This window comes from Pristiophorus japonicus, chromosome 3, assembly GCF_044704955.1.
Source record: "Pristiophorus japonicus isolate sPriJap1 chromosome 3, sPriJap1.hap1, whole genome shotgun sequence".
Taxonomy (NCBI): domain Eukaryota; kingdom Metazoa; phylum Chordata; class Chondrichthyes; family Pristiophoridae; genus Pristiophorus; species Pristiophorus japonicus.
In genome coordinates, this window is record NC_091979.1 from 266558822 (window position 1) to 266575438 (window position 16617).

At 46.5% G+C, this 16617-nt stretch overlaps 1 protein-coding gene across 5 annotated transcripts in view; it reads left to right on the forward strand.

Moving 5' to 3' along the window:
* inpp5f (inositol polyphosphate-5-phosphatase F) overlaps nt 1–16617 on the forward strand; it is a 271778-nt gene that overhangs the window by 236307 nt on the left and 18854 nt on the right. For 2 of the 5 annotated variants that reach the window (XM_070876663.1, XM_070876664.1), the window contains one exon: nt 11397–13575. The exons of 1 other annotated variant lie outside the window; for it this stretch is intronic. In XM_070876663.1, the coding sequence (XP_070732764.1) occupies nt 11397–12567 (1171 nt within the window). In that variant the 3' untranslated portion in view covers nt 12568–13575. Of the gene's footprint in view, nt 1–11396; nt 13576–16617 lie in introns of those variants that run through there. 2 more of the 5 variants (XM_070876666.1, XM_070876667.1) reach the window with 1 other exon arrangement.

The window sequence follows — 16617 nt, forward strand, 5'->3', positions numbered from 1 at the left end:
CCCTTCTAGCCTGCACCGCCATTCAATGAGTTCATGGCTGAACATGAAACTTCAGTACCCCCTTCCTGCTTTCTCGCCATAACCCTTAATCCCCCGAGTAGTAAGGACTTCATCTAACTCCCTTTTGAATATATTTAGTCTCATCATCTCCTGCATTCCTCCTCACAGTTTGACATGCCTCCTAATTAGGTATCGCCAGCAAATTTCAATATTATTCCTCATCCAAATTATTTACAGAAATGGAAAACAAAAGTGGTTGTCACAGATCTTTTGGGACACATCACTACCCACAAATTTGAAAAAACAGCCATTTTACCCCTATTTTTGCTTTCTATCTTCTACCCATTTCTATTCCTATGTCTGCATTCTCGTTAATGCCATGTGCCTTAATTTTAATAAGTCTCTTACGTGGCACATTATCAAACACTTTTTTGAAAATCCACCATATTTTCTTTGCAGTCTTCCTTTTCATGAAGGCTATTGGGTTGATGTAGAGTGTCCTGACGCCCACATAGGTACCGCATGCAATGCCACGTGTCTGAGGGAACTCTGCTGCTTGGTGAAAGCTGTGTGATCTGTCCGACTTTTGTCTCCTTTCCACGGGAAAGCTGATGGAAGATGACATCCCTTGTCACCACAATGGTTGATTATCTGATGCGGGTGCACACTGCAGACTTCCCAATGTGACCAATGTCTCCTGGAGTGGCTTCAACAGATTCAGTAGTTCCACACTGTGGTAATCTTCACGTCTACAGAGCGAGTGTTTCTGGTCCAGACGTCTGCAGGTCATGGCACAACTCTGGCACTTGACCCCGTTGAGCGGAGGTGAGAGACTGGTGTCCTCTGACATGGGCCGTATGTGCGGAGCTTATATAAACGCAAGTCACAGAATGGTGACTTGTGTGGCCAAAGTACCAATTATACAGCACATTTGCATATCCACAGGAGTACCTTGCTTCACCTCCTTGGCACCAGAACTAGCAGCAGTCCAGAATTGTGATATGTGGAGTAACGCCCTCCTCTCCCAGTGCAAATATGGACTGCGCAGCAAAACCAACGAATGTTGGAGCGAAATGCTGCACAGAGTACAAAACAAAAAAATTCAACAAAGCCTACTCTCCCTTTTTAAGGAAGTTGCTTCAGCAGGCAGGGTCCCAGGACAACCCTGTGTTCTGTTTTTATGGGTAAGGCCTGCACTGTGGGCAGAGCCTCATCCAAAGAATCCTATACCATTGGATTTAAATATTAAAATGAGGCTGTGCATGCCAGTCGCATGGCCTCATTCTCTGCACTCCGTTGCCTGTTGGATCATGAAGTGATCTGCAAATTGTTTGAGCGAGGTTGCATGCCTGATTGTCCGACCTGCGCTTGCTGCTTGCGAGGTTCCGTGACTTGCAGAATCTCGGCTTAGATCTTCATTCACAACTGAGTGAAGAATGCCTGACTCATCGTTTTCTGCCTGGCAACGAGAGCTCCGAGGTAGCACACTCGTCTCACAGAAGGTCATGGGTTCAAGCCCCACTTCAGGATCTGAGCACATAATCCAGGCTGATGCTTCAGTGCAGCACCAAGGGAATTTTGGTGAATCAATCAGAGGAAATTGGAGAGGTGTTTAAAAGTAGCTCTTGCTTGTTTTGAAGGTAAAACCATTCCCAGCAATAACTTGTGGGTATCTGCAATGGACCAAATCTTTTAAAAAGAAAAATTATAATTGTTCTAAATGCAGAATATGCAATGGTGTCCCCGTGCTAAAAACATCTCCATTTTAAAATTCTCATCTTTGTTTGCAAATCCCTCCATGGTCTCGCCCTTCCCCGACCTCTGCGCTTCTCCAGTTTTGGCCTCTTGCACATCCCCAGTTTTAATCGCTCCACCATTGTCGGCTGTTCCTTTAGCTGCCTGGGCCTTGAACTCTGGACTTCCCTCCCTAAACCTCTGCCTCACAACCTCTCTTTCCTCTTAAGATGCTCATTAAAATCTACCTCTGACCAAGCTTCAGGTCATCTGTCCTAATATCTCCTTGTGTGGCTTGGAGTCAAGTTTTGTTTGCTAATCCTCCTGTGAAGCGCCTTGGGGCCTTTTATTACATTAAAGGAACTACATAAATGCAAGTTGTTTTAGTTAATGGCAGTTGCTGCTTTCTCCATGTTTTTCTGGCCCACTATTTGACAGCTTTCACACCAGGAAGGATTTTTGTGAGCCGAAGTATTGATGTAAATCTTTCCATTATACAGTTAATGGTTTTGAAATAAATGACTTGATTTGTACAGTGGAACTGAGGAAGATGCAGAACGCCAGTTGCTGTCTGCTACTTGTCATGTAATGCTATTACTTCTGCTCTTCAGCTTGTAATTTTGCCTGGTATCCAGAGATTTGTGCATGTGTAATATCTCTGCTGAAGCATTTTCTCTCCGTCTGTTGGAGTCTTTAAATAGGAAACCTCCCACATTTGAAACATCTAAAATTCTTAAGGGGCTTGACAGGGTAAATCATAAAAATGTACAGCCCGGAAGAGGCCATTTCGGCCCATCATGTCCGTGCTGGCCAACCAAGAGCTATCCAGCCGAACCCCACTTTGCAGCTCTAGGTCCGTAGCCCTGTAGGTTACGGCACTTTAAGTGCACATCCAAGTATTTTTTAAATGTAGTGCGGCTTTCTGCCTCTACCACCCTTTCAGTGAGTTCCAGACTCCCACCACCCTCTGGGTGAAGAAATTTCCCCATATATCGCCTCTAAATCTCCCCCCAATTACTTTAAATCTATGCCCTCTGGTTGTTGACCCCTCCGCCAAGGGAAACAGGTCCTTCCTATCCACTCTATCCAGGCCCCTCATAATTTTATACACCTCAATCAGGTTTCCCCTCAGCCTCCTCTGTTCCAAAGAAAACAGACCCAGCATCTCCAATCTTTAATGCTGAGAAAATGTTTCTTGTGTTTCTTAAAATGTTTCCCCTGGCTGGGGAGTATAGAACACGGGGTCACAGTCTCAGAGTAAGGAGTCGGCCATTTTAGAACTGAGATGAGGAGAAATTTCTTCACTCAGAGGGTGGTGAACCTCTGCTCAGTCGTTGAGGCTATTCAAGAGAGGTTGATAAATGTTTGAGGATTAAGGAATAGGGGGATAGTGCAGGAAGGTGGAGTTCAGGTAGAAGATCAGCCATAATGTCGGATGGCAGTGCAGGCTCGAAGGGCTAAATGGCCTACTCCTCCTATTGTGTTCTCCCAAGTCTGCTTCCTCAGCAGACCAAAGGTTTATTGATTCTCCTAGATTTTGTCCATATTTATGGTAATCTACAAGATAAATGTGGACACAGTCATTTGGCGCCTCCGAGTTTATCCATCTAACTAGTCCCTGCTGTTCCCCACCCCCAATGTGGCATCCAACGGTTCAATATTCCTGGTGTTTTCACCTCAACAGCATTACTTGAAAGTCTATTCCATGTATTCATCATTGTGTCTTAAGAACTTCCCAACATCAGTCTTTGTGTTGAGCCAGTATTCCCTTGTCCTGCTCTCTTGATTTTATTTTGAAATCATTTTCTGGGTCTACCTTTTGTACACCCCTAAGAGGGACTCCACTGCAAGTGTTCCATCTATAGTTGTAGCTAGTAATGGGCAAAAGTAATGACTATGGGCAACTATAGTTATCTGGTGAAACATTTTTGAGAAAACAGAGGTGTAAAATAACTTAGAAATTCAGGTTCGTTGGAAATTATTTTGATTAAAATTAAGGATTTTGTTCCCATTTATAAGTTCTCATTTTAAACTGTTTCTTAGCTTTAAAAATAGTTTATTTTAAGTAAGATGTCGCACTCAAAACCGCTTCTATGCTGGCCTGCTGAGAGAATGGCTTCTATTCTTAGTTCTCCACGAAGTACCCACAGATACTAGCAGACAGACATGTAGACCTGAAATTTCCTGGATCATAATTGTGCAGCAATTACACCAACATTTACAGCCATTTTTACACCGATCTTGCCAACATCATTTTATGCTGAAATTTCCTTTTTACTGGCATATGCCGGAACGTAAAAACCAGCTTATAGCAAGTGGAATTCAGCGTAAATAGTTGGAGCCCGAGGAACACAACAGCATTTGACATCAAGCCGCACAAGGAGAAATTAGGGCAGGTAACCAAAAGCTTGGTCAAAGAGGTAGGTTCGAAGGAGGAAGAAATGGTTTAGGTAGTGAATTCCAGAGCTTGGGGCCGAGGCATGGCCACCAATGGCTGAGAGATTTATAATCAGGGTTGCTCAAGAGGGCAGAATTAGAAGAGCGCAGACATCATGGGGGAAGTTGGGGGGGGGGGGAGGGGGCAGGCAGGGCTGGAGGAGGTTATAGAAATAGGCAGGGGCAAGGCCATGGAGGGATTTGAAAATAAGGATGAGAATTTTGAAAGAAGCATTGCTTAACAGGAAGCCGATGTAGGTCAGCGAGTACAGGGGTGATGGAGTTAGGCAGCTGAGTTTTGAATGACCTCTAGTTTATATCGGGTAAAATGTGAGAGGCCAGCCAGGCGTGCGTTGGAATAGTCAAGTCAAGTCTAGCGGTAACAAAGGCATATTAATATGAATATTGCAGTTTGAAGCCATCAGACCATCATTTATTTGCTCTTGAGCGCACTCAAGTGGTATAAAGATTCTGGTGTGACTGATAATTACTTGTTTTCTGGGGTGATGTGGGTGTGTAGTGAAAATCTTGCATTTAATCCAAAGACATTAAAATTGTGCATTGTTTGCCCAGGGATTAGTGACTGTTTTTAATATCAATAGTAAAATGTTAAAGATTTTTTAGTTCCAGATGTATTTCGAGAAACTTTTTGCTTGGAGCGTGATTTTGATACAGTACCCACAAACAGGCACTTATCCACCACATTTCTCAACTGTGTTCTAATCTGACAACAATGAAAAATCAGCAGTCAAAGTTTCACATTTGCCGCAAACAAAATTTGTGAAGTGTTTGTAAGAGTGATGTAGCGATGTTATAAGCACAACAAACGGAAGTGCGTAGCAGATGCTTTTCAGGTTCAGTAAAATGGGCTTCAACCATGAAAGAAGTGTAGCATCTGGCAGCAATATTTTATACACGATGGTTATTAATGGTAACTGGAGGAGTTTTAAAATTTAAATTTCAGGAATGTATTTTTTAAATTAAATATCCTCACTGCCCACAGACAGTGGAACTGAAACTGTCGGATAACAATTTAACATAATTATGTTACTCAATCCTGAATGGTTTAGTCCCAAAAGAATTGGAGCAATTATGTGCCAGTGTTTTTTTTTTAAATCTCTTTTATAGCATTAACCACTTTTGGTGTAAATCGGGTTACTATTTTGGGAGCAGAGGAGGCTTCATAAACTAATCACATTCAGTTTATTAATTTTGTAGGTCTGGTTCTGCAGTTACAGGTAATTGCTAATCTAGATAAGCTCCTTTATCTGTTTAAAATGCCTGTACCCTCGATATGCCCTTCTCTAATGATGTAAGCCTCACTCGAACAGTCTATCCCCATAATTGTCATAGTTGAGCTCCACAAACTTTCTGGCTGCACTTCTGCAATCTCTCCAACATATTTGTTTTATTTTGAAGTAAGATGCACAAAATTGCACTTGTCAAAAGTAGTCTTTGTAATGATTTTTATAAAGGGCTGCCTTTGTTGATGATGCCTGGACACCTTGCATGAATACTCTTTGCTCTTTGGCCTATGTCCCTTGGCACATTACCACCCATAATCACTGTGCAATAAGGATAACTGTACAATTTTACACATTAATCAAGGCATGGAATACAAGAGCAAGGAGGTTATGCTTGAACTGTATAAAACACTGGTTACATCGCAGCCGGAGTACCGTGTGCAGTTCTGGTCACGGCATTACAGGAAAGATGTGATTGCACTGGAAAGGGTGCAGAGGAGATTTATAAGAACGTTGCCTGGACAGGAGAATTTTGGCTGTGAAGAAAGATTGGAGATGCTGGGTCTGTTTTCTTTGGAACGGAGGAGGCTGAAGGGAGACCTTATTTATTGAGGTGTATAAAATTGAGGGACCTGGATAGAGTGGAGAGGAAGGACCTGTTTCCCTTGGCAGAGGGGTCAACAACCAGGGGGCATCGATTTAAAGTAACTGGGGGGAAGTTTAGAGGAGATATGAAGTGACTTTTCTTCACCCAAAGAGTAGTGGGGGTCTGGAACTTTCTGCCTGAAAGGGTGATAGAAGCAGAAACCCTCACCACATTTTAAAAAAAAATACTTGGATGTGCACTGAAGTGCCGTAACCTACAGGGCTATGGACCTGGAGCTGGAAAGTGGGATTAGGCTGGATAGCTCTTGGCTGGCACGGACACGATAGGCTGAAATGGCCTCCTTCCGTGCTGTAAATTTCTATGATTCTATGATTAAATGTTATCGCAAGATTTAGTCTCTCTTAAAACTGAGGTGTCCAGCTCATGATCCAATTTCACTTTCATTCAGCTCACCCTGCATCTTCACTCAAAAAAAATTAAAAAATTTCATAGGATATATGGCACAGAAACCGGCCATTTGGCCCAACCACTCCATGATTGCGTTTATGCTCCACTCGAGCCTCCTCCCGTCTTTCCTCATCTAAATCTTAACAGCATAACCCTCTATTCCCTTCTCCCTCAAGCTCGTCTAGCCTCCCCTTAAATGCATCGAGCAGCTGTTCGTTCCCGCAGGGGGGAGGAGGAAGCCATTCATTCCCGCGGGGGGGGGGGGGGGAGGAGGAGGAGGAAGCTGTTCGTTCCCGCGGGGGGGGGGGGGAGGAGGAAGCTGTTCGTTCCCGCGGGGGGGGGGAGGGGGGGGGGGAGGAGGAAGCTGTTCGTTCCCGCGGGGGGGGGGGAGGGGGGGGGGGAGGAGGAAGCTGTTCGTTCCCGCGGGGGGAGGGGGGGGGGAGGAGGAAGCTGTTCGTTCCCGCCGGGGGGGGGGGGAGGAGGAGAGGAGGAAGCTGTTCGTTCCCGCGGGGGGAGGGGGGGGGGGGAGGAGGAAGCTGTTCGTTCCCGCGGGGGGGGGGGAGGGGGGGGGGGGGGAGGGGGGGGGGGGAGGAGGAAGCTGTTCGTTCCCGCGGGGGGAGGGGGGGGGGGAGGAGGAAGCTGTTCGTTCCCGCCGGGGGGGGGGGGAGGAGGAGAGGAGGAAGCTGTTCGTTCCCGCGGGGGGAGGGGGGGGGGGGAGGAGGAAGCTGTTCGTTCCCGCCGGGGGGGGGGGGAGAGGAGGAGAGGAGGAAGCTGTTCGTTCCCGCGGGGGGGGGGGGGGGGGGGGAGGAGGAAGCTGTTCGTTCCCGCGGGGGGGGGGGAGGAGGAAGCTGTTCGTTCCCGCGCGGGGGGGGGGGGGGGGAGGAGGAAGCTGTTCGTTCCCGCGCGGGGGGGGGGGGGGAGGAGGAAGCTGTTCGTTCCCGCGCGGGGGGGGGGGGGGAGGAGGAAGCTGTTCGTTCCCGCGCGGGGGGGGGGGGGGAGGAGGAAGCTGTTCGTTCCCGTGGGGGGGGGGGGGGGGGGGGAGGAGGAAGCTGTTCGTTCCCGCGGGGGGGGGGGGGGGAGGAGGAGGAGAGGAGGAAGCTGTTCGTTCCCGCGGGGGGGGGGGGGAGGAGGAGGAGGAGAGGAGGAAGCTGTTCGTTCCCGCGGGGGGGGGGGGGGGAGGAGGAGGAGGAGAGGAGGAAGCTGTTCGTTCCCGCGGGGGGGGGGGGGGGGGGGGGGGAGGAGGAGGAAGCTGTTCGTTCCCGCGGGGGGGGGGGGGGGGGGAGGAGGAGAGGAGGAAGCTGTTCGTTCCCGCGGGGGGGGGGGGGGGGAGGAGGAGGAGGAGAGGAGGAAGCTGTTCGTTCCCGCGGGGGGGGGGGGGGAGGAGGAAGCTGTTCGTTCCCGCGGGGGGGGGGGGGGGGGGGAGGAGGAGAGGAGGAAGCTGTTCGTTCCCGCGGGGGGGGGGGGGGAGGAGGAAGCTGTTCGTTCCCGGGGGGGGGGGTGGGGGGGGAGGGGGAGGAAGCTGTTCGTTCCCGCGGGGGGGGAGGGGGGGAGGAGGAGGAAGCTGTTCGTTCCCGCGGGGGGGGGTGGGGAGGGAAACGGCTGCCTCAACTTTCTGAGGCTTCCTGCAGCCTTCTCACTGCTGCAAGAAGCCTCAGTGCTGATGTGCTGATGGCAATGTGCTTTTATTAAAAAATGTTCAAAAATTAAACAGCTACAAAGAACTACAAAAATGGCCGAGTGCCAATGTTTCCTTCACACTGCACGTGCGCAAACGCTCCAACGCGCACGCGCAGCGTTGCCGGTAGGAAAAAAACTAATTTAAATGGTAGCCGCCCCCTCCCACTTACAAAATCGGCGCGAGTGGTAGGCTCCGCCCCCTGGGCGCCACGCCAAGCAGACATGGAGCTGCAGGGCGCTCCAGAATCGCGCGTTTTTTTTCTGGCACGAAAAACGGGCGCCCAGCTCGGAGGGGCGCCCGTTTGTTATCGTGTGGAAACTTGGGCCCATTCTCTCTGGATCCACTCTATCAAAACCTTTCATAGTTTTAAAGACCTCTATTAGGTCACTCCTCAGCTGCCTTTTTTCGAGAAAAGAGAGACCCAGCCTGTTCAACCTTTCCTGATATGTGTACCTACCCTTGCATTTCTGGTACAGGTATAGCGTCCGAAATCCGGAAACCTCGGGACTGAGGCCGTTCCAGATTTTGGAATGTCTTTCTGACATCTCGAATCCAGAAACGCCTGGGCCAAGGTAAGGGAGGAGGGTCCGGTAGCCGAGCAGGAGGGGGAAGGAGGACGGCAGCGGGTCCAGATTTTGGAACATATTCCGGACGATCCCACCACCGATCGGCCCGGTATCCGGATCCCGGAACATTCCAAATTTCAGAACTCCAGATTTCGGACGCTCAGCCTGTATCATCCTTGTAAATCTTCTCAGCAACCTCTCCAGTGCCTCTATCGTTTTTATAATATGGCGATCAGAACTGTATGCAGTACTCCAAGTGTGGTCTAACCAAGGTTCGATACAGGTTTCAGCATAACTTCCCTACTTTTCAATTCTATACCTCTAGAAATAAACCAGAGTGCTTGGTTTGCTTTTTTATGGCCGTGCTAACCCGTGTCGCAACTTTAGCCGATTTGAGTATTTGTACTCCAAGATCCCGTTGTTCCTATACCCCACCTAGACTCACACCCTCCAAGTAATAAATGACCTTCCTATTTCTCATACCAAAATATAATACCTCACATTTACCTGTGTTGAATTTCATTACCTGTACCAATTATATGCCCATTCTGCAAGTTTATTAATGTCGTCCTGTAATTTGTTGCAGTCCTCCTCAGTATTGACTATTGCCCCCAACTTGGTGTCCTCTGCAAATTTAGAAATTATGTTTTTGATTCCAAAGCCTAAATTGTTAATATAAATTGTGAACAACAGTGGTCCCAGCACTAATCCTTGTGGAAAACCACTATCCACCTTCTGCCACTTTTACTCCTACTCTCTGCTTTCTGTCTTGAAGCCAGCTCGCTATCCATTCTGCTACTAGTCCCCTGACTCTGCATTCTCTGATCTTATTCATCAGTCTATTATGGTGTACCTTATCGAAGGCCTTTTGACAATCTAGATAAATTACATCTACTGTATTACCATTGTCTATTCTCCCTGTTACCTCTTCAAAAAATTCAGTGAGGTTGGTCAAGCAAGACTTTCCCATTTGAAATCCATGCTGACTATTCATTATATTTTTGTTTTCTAGGCGTTCTTCTAATTTCTCCTTTAGTAGGATTCCATTATTTTTCCTACCACCGATGTTAAGCTGACTGGTCTATAATTCCCTGGACATGTTCCATCTCCCTTCTTAAATATAGCTATTGCGTTAGCTATCTGCCAGTCCACCTTTTTCTAATATGTAGTAATGCCTCTGCTATCTCTTCCCTAGATTCTTTTAAAATGCATGGATGCAATCCATCTGGACCATAGGTTTTATCCTCTTTGAATTTGATTAGTTTATTTAATATATCCCATCTTTTTATATTAAATGCACTTACCTCATTACTAATCTCATCATCCAATGTCATGTCCACCTGTTCTATCTCCCTGGTAAATACTGAAGCAAAATAATTTAATATTTCTGCCATCTCTCTCATTATCTGTGAGATTATCCAGTCTATCCCTTAATGACCATATTCCCATCCCAACCTTTTTTTATTGATGTGCCTGTAAAATATTTTACTATTGTGTTTTATGTTCCTTGATTTAATTTCATAGTTCCTCTTTGCCTTCCTAATTGTTTTTTTGACTTCTTTCCTACTCTGTTTGTATTCTCCCTTATCATGCACTCCCCTGCTGTCTATGTACTTAATGTATGCCTCTTTCCTTACCCTTAATTATTCCCTTATGGCTTTATTCATCCATGCAATTTCATTAGTGTTTAGTTTGTTCTTTTTAATGGAATATATTGTTCCTGCACTCTGTTCAACACCGTTTTAAATGTTTCCCATTGCTGTTGTACATTGTTTTTTGTCAATGTTGTTGCCTATTTTATTTTCCCAAGTTTTATTCTCAGCCCCTCAAAATCAGCTTTTCTCCAATCTATTACCCTGGTTTTCGTCATACTTGTCTGCATCACTTTTTATCTGCATCACATCTGACCTCATCCCTCGCATTCCCAGCACACCGCCACGAGTGAGGTGAGTGCTGTTGAAGGAGTGTGTTCACTTCTGCAGGGAACAGGTCATCTACACATCAAGCTTATAGCAATCAGCCAAGTGGCTGTGTTTCCCAGTGGAAGTGTACCTGGTTAACCAGTGCTTCCTGCTTCCAACAGGACTGCTTTTCCAGTTGGAACCATTCAGACCATTGTTTCTCGCCTACCTCAGGAATCCATCAGTTATATGTTTTGACAGAAGGTGGGGGGTTGAGATCAATATTCACATGATTCTGCATTCCAATGTGGAAAGTATTGTGGCAGTAGTGACAATAAATGTTCTCCATTTTTTAGTGTCCCCTTTTGAATGGTTGGGTTGATGCCAGTCACTGTGTATTGTCAATGAGAAATGTGTTTCTACATTACCAATGCCCCAGAAAAAGCTCCTTTTTTTTTAAAAAAAACATTCTTGCTTGGTTGAAATTTCATTGTTGAAGAGCTCGAAGAAACACAAACTGGTTTAGAAGTTGGACATGTCGTTTCATTACAATGACTCCTAACTTGAAAGCAATTGAATTATATGCAGTACACCCAAGTTGTTGTGGTAAACCGATCCAACCCACTGTTGGAAAAGGTTGGACACGATGCTGTGAGTGCATTTAGCCAACTATATTTGGTTTGCTGGGTTTCGCTTGGGTTAGAGTAGTAAACATTTCATAATATTTCTGAACAAAATCTTCTAAACTGTCAAAGCAAATGACTGAATTCCATGTTGTTGCAGGAAACACAGTAAACCACATGAGGACATCCTTGGCATCCAATCCAAGAGTCAGGCTTCAAGCAGTACAAGCCTAACCCAAGGCAAGAACTTCCTTATAAACAAGTTTTCCTCCCTTAATCAGAAAGTCAAACAAACCAAATCCAATGTGACCATTGGAAATCTTCGCAAACTTGGCAACTTCCCAAAACCGGACATGAAGGTCAATTTCTTGAGACCAAACCTGCGGGTGAATCTGTGGAAGTCTGATAGTAGCTTGGGGAGCTCGGGTTCACCAGTAGTGGTCTCTAAAGATGATACCGATTCAGACATTGAGATCTCTTCAGACACAGACTCTTACGAATCTGATGATTTCCTCTCCAATTCCAAATCCGAAGACGATTGCCAGCTAACAGACTCTGAAGATGTGGGGCAGTGTGACTACGTTCTTCCCAGCTGCGGTATTGTTGCCACAGGCCCTCGGTCGCGGTTAGGGAGTCGATCACAGTCTATTAGCAGCTCAGATTTTAGTATTCCAAGCAATCCTTCGGACATTCACCTAACTCAGCGCGATCCTGAACAAATGAGTAAAGTCAAGGTCGACGTCCAGCCTTCTGATAAAGCAGCGAGTGCCGATGAGGATTTACTGGTTGATTTCAACACTCCCATTGATGTTTATTGTCACCAGTTTGTAGAAGATGCACAGCACAAAACTCCGGAAGTTCCTGTCGCAGACCTTGTTTTCCATCAGCAGCAACAAGAACAACGCAACAGCATCTTGGGCGATGAGTCTAAAACTGACCCAGAGGTAACGGGGCCGCACTTATCAAGGCCCTCCAAGCTGGATGTATCCTCAGCTACCTCGAATCTACCTTTTCTTTCAGTAGAACCACCAGATCCTGCTGCATCAACTAGCAACAGTCCATCCTGTATATCCAATCCACCCGAAGAGGAGGCTGGTTTGCAAGCTACTCCTTCCTCGGCAGATGATGGAGGCAGCAGGGCTGTTTCGCCATTTGCGAAGATCCGAAGCTCGATGGTCCAGGTAGCGAGCATGACCCAGGCAGGACTGATCCAGGGGGTAAACTTTGCTGTGGGCAAGGTCCAGCGAACCCCCGATAGTGTAAATGATGGTCAACACCCCCAGCTGAAAGATATGTTTACACAGTGCCAGACAAGGATAATCCAGATTTAGCCACCAGGCTACAATCTGTCTCACCTTGACTAAGTGAAATACGCTACAAAAGTTATGACAGGAAACCCTTTAAAACATATCTGCAGTTTTGTATGCAGCCTTTAACAAATAACTTGGGATTTGAGGTTTTCTGGTGATAATTGTTATACACCAATCTGGGTAATCCTGAATTTTTCTTCATTAAGCTACTGGAGCATTAACTACTGAACAGGCCAATGTGCAATATTAATTGTGGTAGTACATATTAGGCTAGGGGCATTGTAATCCCAGTTAATTGTAATGGGCTCAAAGCGGCCCTGTTCCAAATGGTTTGATCTGCTGTATAACTAGAGGAGAGTTGTACACTATATGTAACTTAAGCACATGTAATGCCACACAACTTAAGAGTTCACACTTGGTTAGTGTTGCACTGAATTGTATTAGTCTGCGGGATAGTGAGTTGTATTTTGGCCTAGTTTGTGTCTTCTCTGCCATACAGGGAAACTGCCTCCAACGGAAGTTGCGATTCAAACTGAACCAAGCACTCCTTAAAACGGTTTTTAAAATTCATTTTCATTGCTTCTAAGGTTTTATAGAACATGTCCACACAACTCAAGTCTAGTTGAAGGGACTTTAATATCTCGTGATTATTTCACTCTTAAAGTATTCCGTTAATCTCCAACCTGTAAACTATCAAGAAAAGGAGTATTTTTTTCCCTCATCGCGTCTCATTACCAAAGAGACAAGGCCCTAATGAAAATTACCTGTAACTGAAATACAATAAGTGAAAGGGGCCTGAAAGCAAGCTTGACTTAAATCTGATGTAGCATTAGTCTGATCCTATAGCCAGTGCCTGTGTTTTTCATAAATGTACTGTAGTTAGACTGTATTGGCTGTAAACGTGACATCTGAAGCAGGTTCCCGAGTGTCTTAACTGTGGTCTGATATCAGCCTCTATGTTGCAGAGAATTTCTAAGCAAACAAAATTGTCCATTCCTGTAATAAACTCCTGGTATTATAACTTTTAAATGTTTTAATGTGCTTATTTATTGTTTTGTCACAGTAGTGTGGTTTCTTTGGAGTGTTTTTAAAAAAAAATACACATGCTTCAAAAGTAGATATACTCCAGTGTATTTTGACATGAGGGATGTATATTATTTTAATAAAAAACGTTAAAGCAAAACTTCATATTTTCATTTTGTTTATACAGCAATTCCTACACATTTCAACAGCTAAGAGACTGATGCTGGCTAAGGTATTTAAAATTAAAAGTACCCTTTGGGGCTGCTGAGTAAGAACAAAAGAAATCGGCCCCTCGAGCCTGCTCTGCCATTCAATAAGAGCATGGCTGCTGATCTAGCTCAACTCCACTTTCCTGCACTATCCCCATATCATCGGATCGTAGCATTTTACAGCATGGAAGGAGGCCATTCCGGACCGTCATGTCCGCGCCGGCTGACCTAGAGCTAGCCAGCCTAATCCTACTTTCCAACTCCAGGTCCGTAGCCTTGTAAGTTACGACACTTTAAGTGCATATCCAAGTACTTTTTAAATGTGGTGAAGGTTGCTGCCTCTACCACCCTTTCAGGCAGAGAGTTCCAGACCCCCACCACCCTCTGGGTGAAAGAAATTTCCCTTAAATCTCCTCTAAACCTCCTACCAATTACTTTCAATCTATGGCCTCTGGTTGTTGAACCCTCTGCTAAGGGAAATAGGTCCTTCCTGTTCACTCTATCTCGACCCCCCCATAATTTTATACACCTCAATCAGGTCACCCCTCGGCATCCTCCGTTCCATAGAAATCAACTTCAGCCTATCCAATCTTTCCTTATAGCTAAAATTCTCCAGCCCAGGCAACATCCTCGTAAATCACCTCTGTACCCTCTCTAATGCAATCACGTCCTTCCTGCAATGTGACCAGAACTGCATGCAGTACTGTAGCTGTGGCCTAACTAGTGTTTTATACAGTTCAAGCATAACCTCCCTGCTCTTGTATTCTATGCCTCGGCTAATAAAGGCAGGTATTTCACATGCCTGCTTAACCACCTTATCTACCTGGCCTGCTACCTTCAGGAATCTGTGGGCATGCCCTCCAATCTCCTTTTGTTCCTCTACACTTTAGTGTCCTACCATTTAATGTGTAAAGAACAGATGGTGGGTGGAAAAAGTATAGGAGATCCAGTAACTAGCCGACAATCATGATGTGCGTGGATTCTTTAGCGAAGTCAAGACCATTTACGGCCCAAGCATCCAAGGTCCTTCCCCACTAAAGGCCAAGACCGGAGAGGTACTCATCAAGGACAGAGAGACAGTCAGTGCCCACTGGAAGGAGCCGTTCGAGGCTCTGTCTTCGACACGAGTGTCCTCGACTCCATCCCACAGCAAGCTACCCGCCACCACCTCAGCACAACCCCAGCCTGGCATGAGGTTGAAAAGGCCATCCGACAACTGAAGAACAGCAAGATGTCGGGAGCAGATGGAATCTCCGCCGAAGCATTAAGGCACGGCGGAGAAGCACTGTTGGCACAAATCCATGAACTCATTTCTCTTATTTGGAAGGAGGAGAGCATGCCAGGAGATCTCAGACGTTGTAATCATGACAATCTACAAGAAAGGTGACAGGTCTGATTGTGGTAATTACAGAGGGGTTTCCCTGCTGTCTGCCACAACGAAAGTCATTGCAAGAATCTTCCTCAATGGCCTCCTCCTCAGTGGCTGAAGAGCTCCTCCCAGAGTCGCAATATGGATTCTGCCCAATAAGGGGCACAATGGACATGATCTTCACTGTGTGTCAAATCCAAGAGAAATGCAGGGAGCTGTACATGGTCTTCTGTGACACTGTCACCATGAGGGATTATGGAATGTCCTCCTCAAATTCGGCTGCATTCAAAAGTTCGTCACCATCCTCCGCCTGCTTCACGATGACATGCAAGCCGTGATCTTGACCAACAGACCAACCACAGATCCAATACACGTGCGGGCCGGGGTCAAGCAAGGCTGTGTCATCGCACCAACGCTCTTCTTGATCTTCCTTGCTGCAATGCTCCATCTCACCCTCAGTAAGATCCCCGCTGGCATGGAGCCAATCTACAGAATAAACGAGAAATTGTTCCATCTCCCATCGCCTCCAGTCCCGATCCAAGGCCGTCCCATCTGTCATCGATTTACAATAGGCAGATGATGCTTGTGTTTGCGCACTCTGACGTCAAACTCCAAACCATCGGCAACACCTTCACCGATGCATACGAGTATGGGCCTTACATTAAACATCCGTAAGACAAAGGTTCTCCACCAACTTGCCCCGCCACACAGTACTGCCCTCTGATTATCAAGATCCATGACAAGGCCTTGGACAATGTGGACCATTTTCCATACCTCAGGTCGTCAAGGCCAGATGTCGATGACTCAGTCCAGTGCAGCCTTCGGTCGCCTGAGGAAGAGGGTTTTGGAAGTCCAGGACCTCAAACCTGCCACCAAGCTCATGGTCTAGAGAGCAGTACTGATACCAGCCTTCCTATATCCTTCAGAGACATGGACAATGTATAGCAGGCACCTCAAATCACTGGAGAAGTACCACCAACGCTGCCTTTGCAAGATCCTGCAAATCCATTGGCAGGATAGGCACACCAACATCAGTGTTGTCACTCAGGCCAGCATCGAAGTATTGACCATGCTCGATCAGCTCCGCTGGCAGGGCCACATCGCCCGCATGCCTGACACGAGACTCCGCTCTGACACAGCAAGAGTGTCCCAGGTGGGCAGAGGAAAGGCTTCAAAGCCTCCTTGGTGGGATGGGGGAAGAAAAGAGGAGGGAAAAGTGCAACATTCTCACTGACACCCAGGAATCCCAAGCCCAAGTGGAGAAGCATCTGGGAAGAAGCCGAGCACTTCGAGTCTCTTCGGCGGGAGCATGCGGAAGCCAAGCGGAAGAAGCGCACGGCAACCCACCCACTCGTCCCTTCCTTCAACCACTGTCTGCCCCACCTGACAGAAACTGTAGATCCTGCATTGAACTCATCAGTCACCTGAGAACTCAGTGTGGAAGCAAATCATACTCTATTCAGAGGGACT